At 40.0% G+C, this 21,949-nt stretch overlaps 1 protein-coding gene across 2 annotated transcripts in view; it reads left to right on the top strand.

The window, feature by feature from the left end:
• FGF14 (fibroblast growth factor 14) overlaps nt 1–21,949 on the top strand; it is a 381,327-nt gene that overhangs the window by 2,858 nt on the left and 356,520 nt on the right. The window contains exon 1 of one of the 2 annotated variants that reach the window (XM_031059543.1): nt 8,872–9,111. The exons of the other annotated variant lie outside the window; for it this stretch is intronic. Coding sequence (XP_030915403.1) covers nt 8,982–9,111 — 130 coding nt within the window. The 5' untranslated portion in view covers nt 8,872–8,981. Of the gene's footprint in view, nt 1–8,871; nt 9,112–21,949 lie in introns of those variants that run through there. 2 annotated transcript variants of the gene reach the window in all.

The following is a 21,949-nucleotide window of genomic DNA, read 5'->3' as shown; positions in this document are numbered from 1 at the left end:
CTGGCCTGGTGCCCCCGGGCTTGGGGCTCCCCCTCTGCGGCAGCTCGCAGACCCCATCCCCGCTGCGGCACGGTCCGCTACCGCCCCCCGCCCCCTTTGCCGCCAAACTTTTCGGGACCCGCTGGGCTTTTCAGTCTCGAAAGTCATCAAATGAGCGAGCATCTGCCGCTGATCCAACCGTGCAGAAAATCCAGCAGGTTAGGCAACTAACACTGGCTGTAATTGCAGTTTATTTAGCTATTTTTGGCCTGCTGCACTTTTTTTTTTTGTCCCTTCCTAGAGCTGGTCTATTTCCAGAAACGGGACTGGGTGGCTCCTTTCCAAATGTTCTCTGCTTTGCGTTTTCTCCCCACCGCTGGCTGCAGCCCCCTCTCCATGTGTCGGAGCTCGGGAGACGGGGACAAGTGCGGCAGGGAGGGATGGGGATGTCCGGCGGGCTGTGTGTAAGTCTCTGGCAGGGTTGCATCAGGAGGCTTTGGTTTTATGCTTGGCTGAAACCGCTTGGTTTCAGATTTGATATCCTCGATAGAGGAGCTGCGTTTGATTGCTGCAATTATTTACCTCTTTACATTTCTTTGTGAGGAGAAAAACTTTGGGAATCAATAGATATGGCTTTGTTTTCAGCTATTGAATATTTTTGGTTGTTCCTCAGTTCAATGGTGCTACAATCAGTGAAGCCCCTCATATCTGCAGTGTTCTGTCTCCTGTGAAAATGTTTGCCTTGTGTCAGGTTCCCTGGGCCTCACTTGCTTTTGCAATGATTTCTGTCTAACTCTGCCCTTCCTGCTTGTCATACACACAGAGGGGACTTTAAAAAGTGCAAGACCAAAGGGAGTTTTTGTCACAAATAGTTAAAAATTGCTCCAAACCATAAATCCCGAACCAGGGCTTGCTATAATAAGATACTGTCCTCCTGGCTTTCCCACCACCATCCCCAGCCCCCAAACTGGGTATCTTCCGCTAGGGAATGGCAAAGTCATGGGGAGAATTTGGGGCCTGAGGAGAAGTGGGAAAGGAGATTGTCTCTGGTTGCTTTTTGAAGCAAGTCCAGCAAGTGAATAGATTTTTTTACCAAATGCCAGCTGTTTGGGTGCCCACGGGAGGTGTGTTGGCTGGAGTACTAGATGCCCCCATGGCGGGAATTGCTATCACATTTCACTCCTGGTGGCAACCCAGCAGACAGAGGATGGATCAGGTTTCCTCTCCATTCACTCCCAAGGAGAAGCATCTCTCCAACACAGTCAGGGATGTTGACAGGGGAGTAGATGGCAATTGGCATTGCTATAAATACATTACTGATGGAGGATTTAATTTAGGAAATTAGTATCAATCTCACATCAATTTCAAATACAAAACCTGTTTTAAAAGCAGTAAGTCTGAAATCCAGGCTGCAGCTGAATTGCAATCTCTGCATTGTCGCATGTTAATTTCCTACTCCATAAAATAGCTTCTCTGGTATTTCCTGGTTGCTAATAATTTTGAAAAAGTTTCTAAGCACAGCCATGTGAAGATCTGTTTGAAATGGAAGCTTGTGTCCTGCCCATAAAATATACAGTAGGTATGTTTCTTTATCTGAATTCTGAAAAATTTGGCCTCCCCACTGCCTTCCTTACTCATAGAAAGAAAACCTCCCACCAAAAGACAAAGACAGTAAGAGCTGTGGGATCAGGTCCTTGAAGTTTCTTTCATGTAGGTTCGAAAAGCAGCTCTGACTGCTTAAATACCATAATTCCTGTAGTGGGAATTGAGGCATGGTCTGTTTCTCTTGCTCAAATGTAAAATTGCCTATTTACATGTATTTCACCTATTGAAGTTTTGTCCTCTCTGGAATACATTTCCTGAATTTGTACAAATTTAATTATTCTTGATCAAATTAAATTGCATACTCTACTTATTAAGGGGTGAAATTTATGCCTGCTCATGCGTCTCCCTACTGTAATAAAATGTTTGCACCTAGTTCAATGTCTGCTAATGACAGGCCATTTATAAATGAATTCAAATATAAAAAGGATGACTTAGGCTTAAGGAAAATACAAAAAATGTATTTACAGATATCATTGGTTTAAATATTTATGTGTGTGCATTTTTCATTTGAGCTTGATGTTTATTGTACTTAACCTTCTTGGATTATATTAAGTATATTAATTTTAAGCAAAAATTCCTATTGACTCCAAATCTAAATAAGGAGGGATTTAGACATTCTGAATTTGTCCCTTTGTAAAGATTTTCTGTCCAGTAAATTACTTTAAAAATATAATCTGGAGATGAGAGAGTTGCTTGAAATTGGAAACCAGTTTTTCAAGAGGACTTCATAAATCTAAAAAAATGGGAATTGGGCCCTTACACTGACTCTGAGGGTGCATTTTGTAGCTGGTGGGGTCGCTACTGAGGTTTCCATAGGAACAGTCAACCTTTAGGATAAAATCCTCTGAGTCTAGGTTGCAAATGGATAAGTGAAGTGGTTGTGTGCAAATTAAACAGAATATTTACAGATGTTTGCCAAACATACCTCTAAACAGCGAGTCCTGCTGGAGCATGTTTCACTCACTCAAGGAAGGTCTTGTTGCTTGGGGAGCAGTGATTTGTTTCTCTACCAAGTTCTAGTTTAGATGGCTTTTGTGATTTTGGGCCCACTGTTACTTACCTATGCCTTCCCTTCCTGCCTGTTAGAAGTTGCAGGCAATTTCTGAACATTGCACAGGCGTGCTGTTGGCCCTTTTGTTTGTTTTTCACGTTTCAGTGAATGATAGCTTTTCAAAGATAAATTACTAGTTTACTGAACAACTGGCTGAGTAACAAAACATTGAGCAATCATAAAACTGTACCATGTCTGTTGTGAAAAAAAATTGCTGACATGTAGCAGGTGGCTTGATGTACAATTAATGTATCCAAGAGCTACTTGCCACTGTACAGAAAGAGTTTATATTTGTATACAGTAGGAGAAGAGTTTACTCAGGAATAAACTTTGTCAGACTGCACCCAAGTTTAGTTCAGGAAGAGCCCCCTTCTTGCACAGAGGGTGTTTCTATTGTCACAGCAAATTAAGCCAGGAAGAAAATATTTTCATTGGAGACCATATAATAAAGTGCTTAAAAGAGTATATTCGTCTTCAGACTGGCTATTAAAAAAATATTGTGTTCTTGAAGTGAATCCTTACAGTAGATCCACCCAGAAGTACCGAAAATAATAATTGCAAAAGGAACTGATGGTGCTTGGCACCATGATGCACTGAACACACAGCAAGCAAAATATAAGCCATGTATTCTTTTTAATATACTCTGCAGCAAAGAAAAATAGTGTGTGAATAATTAACAAAGCTGTTATCCAAAACAGGAGCACACTGACTCCGGAGAACTTTTTGAGGCCAAAACCTCAAAAATCATTGAGTGAAAGGCATTTAATGGATACATGGAATGCAGGTTTCGTGTATTTGTAGCAAATGCTACATTCATGTTTAATAGCATTCATGTTTAATAGTTACAAGGAAAGTAAACAGTTGCTGATGAAACTGCATCAAGAAGTCAGAATAATAATACCTGTAGTAATATTCAATGCACAAGCCAGATTAATAACACCTTCTGCAGTAAAATTCAATGACTAGTTTAGGTACTATACTGGGGTGAACATAATAAACATTTTTGTAGCTTTTGAGTTAATATTGAATGGTGGTATGGCTCAAATAACAATAGGTAGCGCATAGTTGCTGGCAGAAATTGATAGTCTAATTTTAATATCTGTATTTTGTCTTTTCACTCTGACACCTGCTTATTTGACTTTTAGCTGGAAATAGCATGTGGAGTTGCACTGAACAAGTTTAGCCCTTGCATACAGTAGGCGCTCTCTTGGAAATTACTTGGCTTAATCTTTCTGTGGCACTAAAATGAACGTGGTCCTATCAGACAGCAGACTCAAGCCAAGGTTAAACATTTTAATTCCATTGGAATTTTTGGATTTTGCTCGAGGCCAGTGATACAAATAAACTGTAATCCTCTATGAAAACACTGTTCTAAGGAGATTCCCAAAAGGCCTGTATTTTACTGAGCTGAGAGAGGAATATACTTCACTTTTCACTGAAATTCATTGTGTCATCCATGTTTTTTTGTGTATGGCTTTGTCATGTAGAAAGATAAGAACATAGTGAGGATACAGAATGTGCAGGATTTGTGCCTTAGCTGTTGATCCTGTCCTGTCTCTATCTCTGGACATTATTTGGTGTAAGAAAAAACACAAGACATGGGCAAATCTTTGGGTTTGATCTTTCCTCTCACCTATCCTCTCAGTTTTCAGCTGTCACTGGACTGTGAAGTTGGAGCTTGTATTCAGGTCACTGTGTGTAGTAGCTTCTGAAAGAGCTACGCAACCTCAGTTATCAAACAGCATTTCTATTTTGGGCATCAAAAAACTTTGCATGGCAGTGAGCTCTACATGACCACGTGCTGTGTGGAAAGGATGTGGAGGGGTTTGCACTTTCTGTGGTACTTCTTGGTTCTTCTGTTTAAAAACAGAGACTAACATTGCTATTCCTGCCCCGTGTTTGTGATTAGTGATTATGGAGAGCTTTTCAGGTGAAAAGCACTTCTTTCATGGTGCCTTTTCCTTCCTTGAACTGTCCTGAAATCCTGGACATTTCAATCATCTTGGTTCCTATCAGTATAACTTGCCTTTGCTGTGGGTATAGGATATCTTTGGCTAAAGAGGGCAAAAATAAGGTAGCAGCTGACACATCCCTTTGCATGTGCTGCTTTTGTCCAGTTAAAATAAGTTAATTTCTATGGATTTTCTAGGCCTATGGGATAAGGACGTATGTCCTGAAAAGGGCATGTTTTCCCTCCTTTCTCTTGAGGGAACAAGTGGAATATTACTCTCTTGAAGAAGCTTTTAAGGAATTAAGCTCTAGTGTGACTGAAAACTAGAATTTCATGCTGTTGTTGAATAGTTTGAACAGGAGAGACAGGTTGTGTATAAAAGCAGACTTCTGTTTACATATAAATCTCTTGCTTCTCAGCAATGCTAGCAAAGGAAATAGGCAGGAGTTTGATTGCCCTTTAATGAAGTTTGAGAAGAAAATGCTAATTTAAAGAAGGCAAGTTTGCCAGACTTGTTACTCTTTCAGTAAATGTATTTCTAAGCATGTCCCTCTACAATCAAACAAAATGTCCAGATTAAACAGTTCCCAGTTCATGCTTCTCATTAAAGAAGTGTACTAAAGAGCACTACAAGTGCTCAGTAGTTTCTGCACATATCACTCTTTGCTGTAGAGGTACATTTATTGACATTGAATGAGATGAAGAGGAGCTACCAGTGCAAAACATAGTGGGAAATACATTAAAAAATATATGTGGGAAAAGATGTGGAAAAATTATAGCTCAGGGAAATGCTTTAAAAAATGTGAGTTAAATCATTAATACAGTAGTATCTTATAGTGTAACCTATCAGGAATATCTTAACAAGGATTAAATTAATAATAGTCCCTATTAATTTGTAGTATGTATGACACAAAGAGCCACTTTACAGTTCTGGTTTCCTTGGAACTGGAAATTGCAAGTCAAACCCAGACAGCTAATAGTTTCTGAGAAACTGAACCTAAATATGATGTAGGCAGATTATCTCACTAGGAGACCAACCAAAGATCTCAAATGTGAGCTACCTTTAGGATGTCTAAAAACCCAGGTGCAATTTTGTGGCTTGGGCTTTTTCACTAAAATCCATATTTTAAAGTAGCACTAACAGGTGGATTAAAATTTGTAAAGCTTTGCACCCCTGAGAGAGTTCTTCCTAGTCGCTGTTTTAAATCCTTTTTTCTTTTTTTGTGTTTGTCCCCATGTGAAGGAGACTTTCTGCTTCAAAATATCTGATTACACAGAGTTTCATAACCAACATTTGCTAGTCTTCTGGCTTTACTCAGACATTTATTATCTCTATGAATATGACCTTGATCCATCCCAATCTCTACCATCTCCATGATAGCCTCTTACATCTCTTTGAGTTTTTTCACCTTCTCCTTGTGCAAGCATATCACCTTTTTACTTTGGATAAGGTCTTTCAGGAAAAATAGCTCTTAATTGTATTTCTTTCAGATATTTTGAAGTCCTCTCCACCACTTTGAATAATTAGCTAGTGACCATGAGCAGAACAACTGCACAGGCTTATTTTATTAATGGTATAATAGGTATTTAGGATGGATGAAGGGTAGGCTGATGGACTACCCTTTTTTTTGTTGGGCATGAGCTGTATACATTGTTGTTTTCCCACTTGCTGCTAATTTACAGTAGCAGAACAATAGCAGAGGTAAAGGAATGCAGAGGCTGTAAAGTAACAGTGATTGATTAGGAAAAGACAGTAAAATCAGCAAGAGGATTTAGAAGACCTAATAACAAATGCTATCCTTTTCATTTGTTTTGAGGATCATTTGAGGATATTACTTGCTTGAGGATAAAATGGTTTGTGTGAGATTCTGCTGTTGAAGCAGGACTCCTCAGCATCCAGGGAAATTTTCTGGATATTATTGCTGAGCATTTCTTATTTGTGTTGGTAGGCAGTTGTTTCCAGGTCCTGGCTTTGTCTGTTCACTTAGGTGCTCTGTATCTCCTTGAAGCTTGTGGCCATGGCACAAGCAGAAGAGACCCCAGAGAACTGCAAAACCTGCGTGTATGCCAGGCATGCCCCGTGTGTCCATACCCTCAGCAGGGCACAGACAGAGTAAACCTGTGCTTTGGGTCTGGCTCACTTTTGATTCACCTTGTTCACGTTTGAGCTCACTGTTGATGGGCTAGTTCAGAGAGATTATTGTGTGAAAGGATTGTGACATGCCTCTTTAGTGCTACATGCTCCAGGTTTCTGCTGGCCAGGGACATTAGTAGCAGAGCCAGTGGCTGTGTGCCACTAAACCCTGTCTTCTGAACTGTTGAGCTCTGGCTACATGTGCAGAGTTTTGAAACATGGCATAGATGAGTTCTCTTACCTTTGAAACTTGTGGCATGGTTTCTTCCATGGAACAGGGTGTCTGAAAGCAGTATGGGATTATTTTACAGCAAATAAGTAGTCATTATGTAGTGTATGTATGGAAGGACCACATTTTTTGAAGGTGATCTTACTTTGTTTTCAAACCAGACTTTAAACTCAGATAATGTTTGTGTAAGAGTGAAAATACAGGAGAAAAAAACAACTCTTGTAGTTTCCTGTGTAATACATATCTGGGTAAAAGAAATAGGTTTACTTGTGGTAGGAGAAATTTGAACCAAAGAAGTGGGAGTAGAGGAATTGTGATTTTCTGTTCTAGTGTCTTTCCTCATTTTGATTGGTTTTTTGCAATTTATATGAAATGATGTATCTGAAGCATTACTGACATGAAGTGGAGATGAATCCAGTGATCTGTGTGTCACAGTAAGATATTCTCTCCTGACTGAAAGTTTTCTGTGAAAGCATGTCTTTGAAGACATTGGCTTTCATAGCACTTCAACATCGTGCATGTTGATTTTGACCATTCCCATACACCATTGATGAAAACACTCTCTAAGGATTTTCCTCAAGATAGTTACATAAATATGGTGCTCTCATTAAAAAAAAAGTCTTTAAGCAAAATGAGAAAAAATAATTGAACATAAGTATATAAAGATGAGTATCATGGTAGTTTTAACTGTAGGGTTGCTAAGTTTCTTTTAGATGCTGGATGAGAATGATTTTATTCCAGTTGTGCCAGCTACCATTGAATGAAAGGGGAGGCTGAAGTTTTGGACCTTATAACTAAAGCAGAAATAAGCTGTACCTTGTGCAGTCTGGGTTAAGATATTTTAAAAAAGGAATCAGGAGTAATAGCAAAACAAGGGTTTGTTATATTTTCTGCAGCTCCTTTTCCTTGGATTTCAGTGGCTGTCTGGAGTAGCTATGGTCTCGGTTTGCTGCCAAAAAGAACACCTGCTAATAGATTTAAGACAGAAGATGAGGAGAAGATAAATACTAAGCCCTTGTAGTCATATATGTAGGTTAAGAATTTGGGGGTGGAACTTGCTGAAGTTAGAACAAAAGTAAGCCAGAATGTGATGTTAGTACATTAGATGAGTTTTTATCAGGGGCTATGTGGATGATACATGAATAGTGTGGGATGCTCTCTCTCCCACTTATTCTCAGAGGGAGATGAAAAACCAGAATGACAAAAGAAATGATAAAGTAAATAATAAAAGGATTAAAGGAGTCTGTAGTCATTTAGACAGGTTAGTGATAGAATCCTACAGGCAAGCAGAATTTAGAAATTGTTGAAGCTATTTATCAATTGGAGAGCAAATAGATGTGAAATTTAAGGACATTTTCATGGAAAGCATCTATTTCTAGAAGTGTTTCTTTCCAAGGACATAGAGAGAGTTTTATATTTGAGAGTCTGGCTTTTCTCAATTTATTCCATTTTTACCTATCTTGCTATAGGTGAAATATCCTTGTAAACATTGCTTTGCTATTATAAATGAAGGTGCTCCCACGCTCCTCTGAGTCTACCAGCTGTCACTGCCCAGCTCTGGAAAAGTGGCCTCCAGGGTGACCTTAGGCCATGCGTCCAGGGCCTCCTGCCTTCCTGGATGCCCTGAGAGCCTCCTGTCTGGCACCCCTCCGTGCTTTGGACCTGCATGGGCGTGTGGAGTCCTGCGTGTGCTGCAGCTGCCGGGGCTGACACCTGCTGGCTCCCCTGCAGGAGAGATGATGGCACAGGAGTCAGCTCCTGAGGGTGGCCCTCAAGCTAAACTGAAACAGCCTGTGTAGTTGCCACAGCAACTGCTGGGGAGGGGAAATGTATTATCCCCCTCCAAAGTGTTCTACAGGACAACTTTTAAAATGCAGAATATGTACTTCCATGGATCTTAAGCTGTGTAAATATTTGTGCAAGACACCATGTCCTGGGTGGTACAAACTATAGAAGAAGGCACTATAGGTTCAGTATTAATTTACATTTTTCTTCCAATAGTTTATTAAGTTCACAGTGAAACAGGTCAAGAATGTTGGGTGCCATTCAGTCCTCGAAGATGACCACAAATCTGCGTCAAGAAACTTACACTGGAGATCTTCAAGTAACTTCAAAGGGAAAGCCAGTCTCTTCTTCTCATCAACAGATGGTAAATCAGAATTGTGAGTAAGAACTGTCCACCTTCAGTTTGGCATTGATACCATTCTCCCACCTTAAACTCCTCCTAGTTGTTCAGGAACATAAGACTGAATTTATATTGCTTAATTAAAAGGGGCCAGGGATTGATCCAAGTCCAAATGGCTCTGGCTGGCTCATGTCCACACTGCTTACAGTTACCACCCTCCCTGGCAGATTAGCTTGGAGAGAGCTTGGTGAGGTGGTGCTTGGGTCTTGAGGAAGAGTGAGGATGACTAGGGCTCTAGCACTTCTTTAATTTAACAGTCTCAACACAGCCAAAGAGAATCAGAAAAAGCCTTTCACTTCCAGTAAGGAACGTTAAGGCAAGCTCTGCTTGTAGATGTTTACTTGTGCTCCCAGCTGCAGAGAGGAACTGTACCTGGACTAATAACAGCATAACACCATCCTGGACCAGCTAAGGGATTATTAAAGCTTCTATAAAGTGGGTGAATCCCAGCTTCATCCTTTGAGAAAGGAGCAGCTAGAGAGGGGCTTCCTATGGGCCTTGGTTAACCTTGTGCAAAGCTGGTGGAGGAAGGAGAGCAGAGTATACCTGCTTGAGAGCAAGTCTGGCAGCTGAGCAGCAGAGACCTGAGTCTGCAGGGAATGAATCATAGCGAGTTTCTGAGGAGGATGAACCAGACAGGAAGGAAAGCTCAATCTTGCTGGGGAAAGCAACATGTCCCCTCTTTTTTCTCTCTTTCTCAACAAGAAGATGGAGTTCCAGGGTAAGGAAGAGCTGAAGGACAGGAAATTTCCTCTATCTCTGGATAAAATCTTTTTTCTTCTGCTTCACTGTCTTGGTCTTCCTTTCCTTCTCCCTGACCTTATTTGTGATCATCCCTTTATTTGTGAGGGCATGTGCAACAAAACTTGTCAGCACTTTTAGTCATCCCAGTAACCTGTTGTTTTACTGCACACCCATTTTCTATTTTCTGAGCTACATGGGCATCAACCTGCATTGTTGCTGCACGTACTTCTTGATCTTCCTTTAATTAAAGACCATGTATTTCTCCCTACATGGCCACTAGTTGCTCTCTTCCCTTATATAGTTGTGAGGAGATGAGTAAAGAAATAGTTTTTTTCTGATTATTGATGCTTTAAATATGTTGGCAGACTAAATCTGGTCGCAGTCTGTGAATTTAAAGGGTCTGGCTTATAGTGTGACAGCATGGTCCAGAATACTTGTGTGTTTTTCTTAAAGTAATGAAAATTAGACAGCACAAAGCAGTTTGCATATGGTTTTTGGTTTGTTTTTTTTTTTAATAGTTTTAGGGAAAATCAGTTTGTGGCACTTGGAGTCCTTTGATTCTTCTCTGTGAGGATGCACAGGGTATATTTACTCTTGTATTTAATGTTAAATGTGAAAAGATTGAATGTAAGCAGTAAATTCTTCTTTTCTCATCAATCCCTTCAAGACCCCTTAAGGTGACTGCTCCTTTGCAAGTTGAATATCTGAAAAAACCCAAGTATCACTGCTTAATTTGGGGCTAAGAAGGGTGTTGCATTTAGCAGAGATTTTTATGTTTCCATTGCTTACAATAAAAGTAGTTATGAAAAGCTCTTATGATGAGACACAATTATGTTTTGCATTAAAATAAGGCACAGTGGGCGCTGTATTCAGCCTGTTAGCTTGTTAGAAAAAGCTGGAATTTCTGAAGCTGTTCTAAACATCCTGAATTTGGAAGTCAAGTCAAATCTTCTAAACCAGTGGAGTCATCTTAGCAATAGAGAAGTGAAAGACTTTAAGTATAAATACTTCTCAGTGTATCAGGTATCTTGGAAACTGTTTCTTCTGTTAGTAGAACATTGATGTAGCATGTCTAGGAATTTTTGTATGGCTTGGCAATTAAGACAACTTGGGCCAAACTAACTGTACTGAGGTTCTTTTCAAGAGTACCTTATTTTCAGTCCTACTTCTAGGCTGGAGAAATGAAGCTTTTTGGTGTCTCTGCATTTATAGTGCTTTTCCCTTTTGTCATGCTAATTGAAAGTACCATCTTTAATCCTTCCAGGAAGTTTCTTGCTATTTGCTTTACATGGCAGTGCTCCACTGTCATATTCAAGTCATCAAAGACCTCCAAAGATGTGTTTTACAAGAGGATAAAGGAAGCATTCTCTCCATAGCCAGAACATAGGACCATTCTTGTGGTGGTAAATAATATTTGCTCTCACAAAAGAAAAAATGTTTTTTGGCCTTGGCACGCTGCTTTGGGTTTTTGAAAATCTAGCTAAATTCAAATACTCAAATCCTTTCTTGCTAATCCACCACTCCATGGCTTTTCTAAGGAAAGGTCCTTGTTTATGTGGAAGACAAAAATTTTCTTGTACAGATTAAATAGTTCTGCCCTTAATCTACTATTACCTGAATAATTCTTACAACATCAGCTTTAGTCTACTTCATCTTCCTGTAATTTTATTTTACAGTGACTGATTTGCAGAACAAGCATACCTTCCCCTGTTTGCACTCAAGAGCATTAACTAATCTAGTTAACAAACTAATCTAGGTCTAGAGAAAACAAATAGAGCAAGTAGCAAATGAACAGCAAGACTGAACAACAATTCATGTTCCATGTGAACATAGTTCTCTTGGGTTTTCCTGTGGAGAGAATGGAGCTTTTTCTCAGAATGCCAAAGTTCTTGGTTTTGTCATTGCTCAGTTAGGTACAGGCAACGGTGAAAACCAGAACAAACTGGAGGTTACACAAATAGATTTCAGAAGTCCCAATGTGTCTTCAGTGAAGGACCTCGAAGCAAATTTATTAAATGAAAGGCTGACTTGGCAGGAAGTTCTAATCCTTTTGAAAAATACTTCTAAAAAAAGGAATATCAGAGAATGAAAGTTCAAACTGCCTACATTGCAGTATACAAATTAGTAAGCGAGTCACCTGGTAGTCTCCTTGTCCCTGGTACATGGCACTAATGTTTCCTCCCTCCAGGGTATGTACAGTACCCTAAGTCCCTGATAGAGTGCTACCATTTAAAAAAAGTTTTGTTTGTTTGTTTGTTTTGTTTTTGTTTATTTGGGTTTTGTTTGTTTGGTGTTGTGTTTTGTTTTGTTTTGTTTTACTTTTAATCCAGCACAGAAAAATCTGGCTAGTATAGTATAGAATTATGTGACATTGGTAGGTCTTAGCAGTACTTTTTGAAGGATAGTTCTACAAATATTCATTCTTATGGGGTTAGATATAGTGGCGAGTATGCAGAGGTTCTCAGAGAGCACTGGTGGAAAGGCCAGTATGTAAAATGCTGCCCAGTAGACTGCAATAGTCATTAATTATGAAATAAAGCCCCATCACTGAAACAAAATATAGCAATTCTTGCTTTTTGTTCATAGATATTTACCTAGGAGGGCAAAAAAGCCAAAAAACTCTATTATCTTAATGTGGTACCCTCTGCAAGTCTGTGCTAAGCCTTTTGAACTGAGAATACACTCAAACAGGCAGCTGGGGTAGTGACACTGTTTTCTGGAGTGTTTATAGGAACCAATTATACGCAATTTGTTTAAATTAGTGGTGAGCAGTTCTACATTAACAATTGTCTTAGTGCTAGTAAGTAAGAGTGTCTGGAATGTGGCACTTTGCGTACTCAACTCGTATCTGCACTTTCAACACATCCAGTGCTTTCATAGCAAGAGGATGGAGCTGAATCTTTTCTGCTCAGATATTTTTACAAGCTCTTATTTTCTCCTGTTTTGTTCTGGGCAAATTGTTACCACTCTTTCTACGAGATAATTAATTGGTTGTTGCTCCTATATTTCCTGTAATAACCCTATTAAAAGGCACCATTTCTGTCAGAATATCCCATGGCTAATGACTGGGCAGATTGTTCTTGCCCCTAGATGCGGTTACCTAATTAGAGATTATCCTGTTACACAGCACTTTAAGCTGTATTTCCTTTTCTTAGCCCACAGAGAACATAGAATCACAGAACAGTTGGGGTTGGAAGGGACCTCTGGAGATCATCTAACTCCCCTGCTAAAACAGGGTCTTTTAGAGTGGATTGCCCAGGATCATGTCCAGTCAGGTTTTGAATACCTCCAGAGATGGAGACATGAGCATGGGAAAATTATTTTTGTCAGTGCCAAGACCTCTACTGCAGTCCATCTACTTATTCTCCTCCTTCTGCTTTCATCTCTCTCCTCATCCTCCTTTCAAACAAATTTATTAGAGAAAGAGTGAAAATCCTGCTTTACAGCACTGAGTGGGGAGATTTTTCCAGCTGGGGATGGGATTTGCAGCAAAGTTTCCTCGCCACTCTCTCTGCTTCTGTGAGTACAGCACAAAGCTCCTGTCAGTTCACATCCTTTGCTGTAGTGCACAGCCTCAGCAGCACTATATGTTTCCCTGTATTTCAAACTGTAATGGATTTAAAGAAGCCTGAGAGCTTGGACACTTCTGCTCTGCTCCATAAGAGAGCTCATGGTCTTGCTCCTGTTTTCCTTTAGTGCCAAGAGGAAGTAACCAGTGACAGCTTTCAGCACCTTAGTGGCAGTGACCATCTTTTGAGCACGATGTGTGGCCCCATCACCTGATGAGTTTCAGCATGGAGATGTTTCCTAACAGCAGAGGACTTTTCCTTAGGAGCCAAGAGGTTTTGAACTTTGAGTTTATGGTACTGTGCGGCAAATACTGCCCTTCTGAGAACAAGATCCACTCAGAAAACATAAGGGTGTATTTGAATAACAGATGGGGAAGTAAAAAGGCTCCTGAAGTTTCTCTAGAGAGAGCACAACGTCTGCTCAGTGTGCCATCCAGCCTGTGTGCAGAGGGCTTTGTGTGAGTGGAGTAGAGGGAGGAAAGAACAAAGCCAGTAAATCCGCTGGCAAGCAGATGTTCAGCAAAGGAGCTTCACATTTTGTGGCTGAGAATCAAAATTTTGGGGTCTTATTACTGGAAGTTCTCTTCTTCAAAATGTGATAAAAAGATTTGGTTTCGTTTTACTATAAAGAGCCCTTCTTCTCTTCTGTATACTATACTGACAGTATTCACTGTGTATTCCTCTTCCTTCCTGCTCTTCCCTGCTCATGGGTACCATGAGACTGTTAATCCTTAATAAAGGACATTTTTTTTGGTTCTTCTTTTGGTACTTTTTCATCATGCATTTCAGCTGTGTCCACTCAACTTTGCTTCATTTCTGGCAATACTGTAATGACAGTTTAAGAAGATAATTTCTAAACAGAAGCCAATTAGTCATATTTATGATGGATGCACAAAGATCTCTTAGGGAACAATTTTGGTACTACTTCCCTGATATTTCATAGTTTGGCATGTACAAAAAAGCACAAAGGATTTTTCAGTGGATGCTGTTCAGTTAGATTTTTGGGCTTTTTGCAGGCAATTTTTAGTTCAAAGATTCTAGAGATAATCTGAGAAATAAATAGGTTAATACATTATACAAATTCTCATTCTGCTCTTAAAAGATCTCAAAATGTTCTTAAAGGTATGGTGTAATGCTACTAGTGAGATAGGGCTCATGACCTAGTTGTTGTATCATGGAATATTAACTGTGTTACAAAAAGTTCCCTTTGTTTGGGACCTTTCAGCCTCAGACCAAAGGTTTTTTAAATAAGTGTGAGCATTCTCCCTGACTTGGATGAGTCTTGGGGAGAAAATTTCCCTATGATTATTTAATGAATGGGATCTATTTAGTTACCAAGAATATGAAATAGAAGATGCCACTTGCCTATTTTGGTTTTGTGTTTGTATTACCATTCAGTTTCTTAACCAGCCTTTCCCGACTGTATAGTTTTATCAATGCCTTTCAGTATGTTGAGAGGTTTAATGATGAACTCAGTCATTCAAAAATCATATTAAGTCAATAATAGCAGGCTCAAGGCCTGTCTGTGTCTCAGACTTTGGCTAATGAAGATGCTAACTACAAGTTCACTGTTTCTGAGATGCATCATTCCTGCAAATAATCCAGTTATTTGATTTATCCTTGAGAAACTAAGAAATTATTGTATCTGAGCGAATTCTATTCTATTCTATTCTATTCTATTCTATTCTATTCTATTCTATTCTATTCTATTCTATATTTCATTTATTACTATTTTAACCTATGATTTTTTACTTACATAAATGGGAAGAGTCCTCAGTAGGAGATAAGGAAAGTATTTCATCCTAGCAAAGTCTTTTAAAAGCTAGAAATTACTCATTATTTACTCTAGCTAACCTTGATCCTATGTAAATTTCTATGTTATTTTTCATCAGTCTTTGTAAATGTTCCAGAGGTAACAGGAAGGTAATGCTTCATTTGTCTTATCAGTGGCTGGTTCTCTCTTATAAACTAAGTAGGTCACAGTACCTGTAGGAGTGGAGGGACTAGAGTTGTCATATATCTCTTCACTTTTAGAACCAAAACTGAAAACCTATATTGCTTGGAATACTTTTTCAGGGATAAAAATTATTTCGAAAAATGTCATCATGCAATTAAAATAGAGTTTTAATTGGTCACCGTTTTTCATCCCAGCACCCCACAGTACTTACTGCTTTCTGTTCAAATTCAGGTTCTCCCAAATGCAGTGACAAAGGGTAAGATTTCATTATTGAGTCCTCTGCTTTGGCAGAGTGTTGCCATGGTCATGAAAAAAAAGCACAAAAATTACATGCTGACTGTGCCAGATAGATCCGAAGAAAATCCCTGTACAATAATGTGCACTCATTCAAGTTGTGCTATTCATATGGTAAGGCTGAGATTATACTTTATTTCTGCACTTGGCATGCCAAGGACAAAGTAGTGCTTAGCTCATTCTCTACCTCATCTTCCTGCAGAGTGGCTGGCACAAACTTATTTCTTCTATTCTGGGCATAGAGAGATGTCCAGGACGTTGATTCTTGACAAGGTGGGAAAAGCCATGTCTCTGCTGTTTCTGCAGCAGCCAGAAGGCTAGAGGCAGAGCCATGGGCTGCAGGATGCAGAATAATACTGTGTTTCTTCCTGTTAGAACAAATCCATCTCTGGTGTCACATGGAGTGCTGCAATTCTGCTGATTAAAAAACCACCTAATTCACAGATTCCTAATGGCATGTGGGATACAACTGCAAAGCCAGTACTCTGCTTTAATGTGGATAGCAATTAGAGTTGACAACTCAGCCTAATTTTTTGTAATATTTTTCAAAGTGTTATTAGACACTTTCTGCTCCTCATTCATTTGTCCCTGTGCTGTAATGGTGAGTTCTACTTAAATGGCAATTAAAGTTTCCTGTTTCCCTCATTTCCTCTCCTCAGTTGACAATGTACACCACTGTGAAATGCTGCAGAAGTTAAAATAACAAGTTACAGGGTGTTGTTTAAAATATTTGACAAATAGTGAATTCTAATGGCCCCTACTTGTGGGTTTAAGCAGGTAGATAAATGGTGAGGGATTTTAGTGTCTTTCAGAATTTGGGCTGTAATTCACATAGAGTTGCTAACACAATATTTACACAAGTGAAAGCAATATTACCTGTTGTACTGCACTCTGAGCATCTGTTCAAAGATGGATGTGGTTGATATCCAAACGACTTGAACACAGCATGTGCAATGTGGGCAGAAAGACTGGTCTGTATTTTCAGCTGTTTATGTTGAGTGAGGACAACTTTAGAAATCAACAAAGTGGGGGAACAAAGAACCCCCTCCTGGCTGTTGCAGAGTTGGGATCACTCCTTTTTCTAGTATTTCTGGTATTTTTTTTTCAGATCAGTTCCTTGACTATGGTTATGACACAAAGCTAATGCATGAGCATGTGATGTAAATAAACATCTTCACTGCAGACATGTGTTCCTTATCTGGATGCCTGAGATGGCAGTGGGAGAACAAAGGAAAGAAGTCATGCCCCAGTTCCTTTGGCTGCGACCTTCCCTCTATGAGCATGTGAAAGAAAATTGCCCAGGAGTCATAAGCCTGTCTCTATCTGATGAGGGCACAATGTTGACAATTCTCCTATGTTTAAGCTGCTGGATCTGCAGCAAGATATCAACAGCCTCAGGAGAAAAATTAGCCACACCCTCACCACAGAGAGTGTCTCGGCTGATGAAAAGTGAAAGGGTTTCTTTCACATCAGTAATGCTGTGGAGATTTTCTTCTGTCACAACAGCACTTACTTCCTGGAAGGACTGCCGCATAATATAATATCTGAAACAAGTGCATTGCCTATTTTTTCTGTATGAATAGAAGTAATCAAAAGAGCTCAGGAATATTTTGCAACTGTAGTGATTTTAAGGAGAAAAGGGTTGAAGTTTTTGGCAGGTTTCATTGATCATTCCAAGCATTTTGATATTTTTGAGAGGGGAGAAAGTGTAAAGGTAATTAGTGCTATGGAAACTATAAGATGTAGTAGTTTTCCTTTCCCCCCCCCCCTTTAAAATTAGGTCCATTTAAATGCATTCATTAAGTGGTGTGCTGAAGGCTCTGAGAGAACAGGGCATGCACCAGGAATTCTGTGTTCCTTTGGTTATTATTTAGTATATAGAAATTTCAGTTTGCAACATGCAGGTTTTTTTCAGTTGCACTATAGAAAATAAAGCCAGTAAAAATTAATTGCTTTAATTTGTTGTATGCATTCCTGATCATAAATTATTATGCAGGTGCAATTGATTACATCCAAAATTTCTGTGAGCTAAAGTAGTCTTACTAACCTCTATCTGTTTAGAAATAAGAAAAGTACTTTAAAAGCATAATGATTTAACATTTTTGTATAATACTCTTTCTAAGAACACAAACTTGTTTTTCAGTGGTTTAACCTTAAAACCATTCTTTGCTCACTAGCTTTAATACTCTGGCATTCAGATATCTAAAAAAAAATGTAAGTAGCTCCCAGAGATATGGGGCAGGTTAAACCTGGTGCATGTAAGCATAGTGCTTGTTTTCAGCTTGTTTTTGTTGCTGCTTGATGATATTTGTCAATACATCATTAAAACAAACAAATAAATTAAAATTCATTAAAAAGAGCTACAAAATCAAGCATTCAAATGTTAGGTCTAATTGACTTTAGAAAGCTGTAATGCTTCAACTGCCTCAGCAGGATTAAATCCTGTCGTTTAGAAGGGTGTTGTACCAGGGAGGAGTAAGTGGCCTGGGTGTAAAGCAACCTTGGGTGTGTAGAGTGGTTAACATTCTTCTTAACTGATCTCCATTATATGAATTTTGTTCTAGTAGAGCTTTAATTACTTGACTGCCTATTGGTCATTTTCTTTGTCTTCACTGCATGGAACTTTGCCTGAGCTCTGGAGCCACACAGTAGGGACTACCTCACAGGCAGCTTGGGAAAGGGGTTAGGAGCAACCAGAGAGAAAATCCTCCTTACTCACCAATCAAAATCCTGGGCTGAAGCAAGCACAGCACAGCCAGATATTTTAGCTGCTAAATTCTAGTAAGTCTATTAGAAAAACACAGTCTGAGGTTTTCTGTGGTGCCTTTACAGGCGTCTGGATGCACTAGACCTTTACAGAGGATTGACTGAGAGTTTTTTTTTAACTATGGGGAAGATGTTTCTAGACAGCTCAAGCTGACAATAATAAGTCTCAGGAGGACTTATTAGCTCAGGTGTGATTAGAAATCAAGCTGTCTCTGTGTACTTGTGCTGCACCGTGGCCAAGTGAATAATGTTTCCTATTACGTGGTGTACTGAAGAGTGCAATACATAAACATCCAAGTGGCTACCACCAAAGCTGTCTAGACCTTCTGAAACTGGTTCTCATCTGGAACTAAAAAACCCCTGATGCCATCTTTTCGCTGATGTGAGCTTAACTTTTCACGTGCAGAATGTAGTTAATGTAGGTGCCAGTTCCTTACTAGTTCAGTGCCCAAACCCTTTTCAGGCCTGAGGACTGCCACCGGCTTAACTACAGAGGCTCTGAGGACTTTGAGAAGAGAAATGGTTGTAGTTGCAGTTTGAATTTACAGCTTCTCTTTTAAAGTGACAAAAGTATGCAGGATTCATAGCTTATTTCTTCCCAGATTTCCTTTGTTTTTCTATTGTTTCCTGCTTTATCACTTATATGTCAACACTACCAGGCGCAGTATTTTCTTAGTGGCAAAACTTTATGCTCTGTTTTTATGAACTAAAGCATAAAGTTTCACCACAAAGAAAATGAACTATGGTGACCATGTTATTTAGAGCTATAAGAGGATAATAAAAAATGAAAAGTGCCATTTCACTGCAGAAGCAAATGGGTTTTATTTATGACACTGGCAATGGCTTATTAGTTTGTGCTTTCTACCCCTTAATAGGAAGTCTTTATGGAAGGCTTATTTTTATCATAGAATCATAGAGTCATAGAATCATAGAGTATGCTGAGTTGGTAGGGACCCTTCAGGATTGAGTCCAGCTTCTGGCCCTGCACAGCACCATCCCCAAGGGACACACCATGTGCCTGACAGTGTTGTCCAAACACCTTTTGAGTGCTGATGCTGTGACCACTTCCCTGAAAAGCCTGTTCCAGTGCCCCACCACTCTCTGGATGAAAAAGCTCTCTCTGATATCCAACCTAAACTTTCCCTGACTCAGCTTGACTCCATTTGCTGGGGTCCTGTGGCTGGCTATGAGAGTAAAGAGATCTGTAGCCACCCGTCTGCTTCCCTTCCTGAGGAAGTTGTGGACTGCACTGAGGTCTCCCCTCAGTCTCCTGCAGGCTGAACAGATGAAGAGACCTCAGCTGCTTCTTGTAAGGCATCTTCTCCAGACCCTTCACCATCCCTGTGGACTTGCTTTGGATACTCTCTAATAGCTTAGTACCTAATTGCTTAGTGTTTGTCAAATGTATGTAAGCACCTATGTATCAAAGCACTGGGAGAAAATCAGGGTAACCACAGCAATGTTTCCCTTTGTGCTCTTTCTGAAATGAAGCCTCTCTTTTTTTCCTCTCTTTTTCTTTTCATAAGTGTTACACAAACACACTGAGGACATTACATGGAAGTTCTGAAATTAAATCTGATTTTTTTTTAACTACTGCTTTTAAAAAATGGCTTCAGTGCTCAGATATTTCACTTTAAGCAAAATACAGCATTCAAAATTCTGCCTGAATTGTAAAGAAAATGTAACCAATTTGATACAGCTTTTCTCATGGCAGCATTTGGCAGTTTGCACAATGCACATTTATGGAAGAGAGAATACATGCCTTTGGAACCACAGGAGAAGGGAAAGGAGAGCTTTTAGTTTTGCCTCACACATGGATGTATATTGTTTTGTGTTGCTTCCCTATTGTTTTTATTCTTTGTCTTCAGTGTCTGAGCACTGAGCTTTGCCTGAGCACTGGAGCTGTGCAGTAGGGACATGTGCTGGAGAGTCTGCTCCTTGGGCTGTGGGTGCCAGGAAGGCACTGAGGAAGGTGGAGTGAAGGTGAGATGAAGGCTGGTGGTTTGATCTTGGAAACCAGGTGGTTTTGACTTTTGCTGGAAGTTTCTGATTGTTGCAAGGGCTCAGTGATTAGGAAGATGGCTCAAGTGGGCTGACTCATGTTTGACTGGGTAGAAAGCTCTGATGCAGGTTTGAGAAGGGGGTGGTAGGTTGGAAAGGCATTGTCATATGCAGTAGCTGGGCACGTAAAGATGTTGACTGGGTCATTCCTCTCGTGTTGGAAGTGTTTGTTCTTCCTTACTTTGACTTCACTGGGGAGAAGGGATGGGTTGGGTTGGTCTCGTGTGGCTGCTGGGTGAAAGGGGCCCAGCTGTGAGCTGAGACTGCCGCGTGAAATGGACATTTGGGAGCCCCAGTCACAGTCTGAAACACAGCATTTGTCATTCAGGCTTTCACAGGTAAAGGTGAAACAACAGCATGTCAGACCCATATTCTTCTGTAGGGTCAGAAATGTGACCTCAACTCTCCCACCTCAGTCTTCCTGCAATGCCCACTTTCCAGTGTCAGGAAGTATGTCCCAGCCAGTCTGGCAAACACAGAAGTCTTGTCCGAGTTCACTATAGCTCTTACACTCTAGCCTGGATGGCAATTGTGTTTTTGGCCTTGTGACACCAGCTGTGTAGGTGAGCCAGAGCAGGTCTCCCATCTGTGCCTAGATCTGTGACATCCTGGCTCCCTTCCTGTATTGTGATCTCAGTAGTTTGAACTCAGGCTAAGGGCATGTAGGGGATATATAAAACTGCCCCTGAGAATGACTTCCAAAAGCTTTGATTAACCAGTTTGGAGCCTTATCTTCTAGATGTTTTCTGGGGAAGTGGGTGGAAGAAGAGGACTAACTGTGGGGAAGTGTTCTATTTCATTCTCTGGCTGCTTAAATAAAGATGAAGCTGGCAAATTCTTTTTTCACTCCTATTACTGTTTTTCTCTTTTTGCTCATAACTCCCAAGCAATGTGAAATAAAATGTTACAGTTTCAAAGGAAAATTGGATTATACTCACTTGGAGGGAGGGAAAGAAGAAGAAAACAGGCTTTTATATTTTGACAGAATTCAATCCAGACTTTAAAAAAATAAAATGAATAATTTTGCAATATTTTGTAAGACTGTTTTCTAAAGACACAGCTAATCAGATATGCATGCAAATTCAACATGGGTTGCCAACTCTCATGAAAATTTTTTTCCTTTTTTTTTTTTTTTTTTTTTTGCTACAACTATGCGGCGTAAAAATTGGCCTCTTGTGAGAAGTTGCTGACAGCTCAGCAGTTCTGCTTCAGTGCTGGCTGCAGAGGGTGGGATGGCTGCCAGTGCAGGCAAGTGGAAGATGGCTTTGGGCTGGCATGCAGGATGCTTCCAGTGGAGGCAGGTGTTGCATATCCTGCCCCAGTTTCTGCTGTCCCAGGAGTGGCAACCTGTGTGGCAAACCAAGAAGCCCACTGCATCTCCTCACCCATCCTTCCCCATTACACAGGGTGAAGTGAGGGAAAGA

Source organism: Geospiza fortis, unplaced genomic scaffold (assembly GCF_000277835.1).
Source record: "Geospiza fortis unplaced genomic scaffold, GeoFor_1.0 scaffold84, whole genome shotgun sequence".
Classification (NCBI taxonomy): Eukaryota; Metazoa; Chordata; class Aves; order Passeriformes; family Thraupidae; genus Geospiza; species Geospiza fortis.
This window is presented reverse-complemented; position numbering and strand designations above follow the sequence as displayed.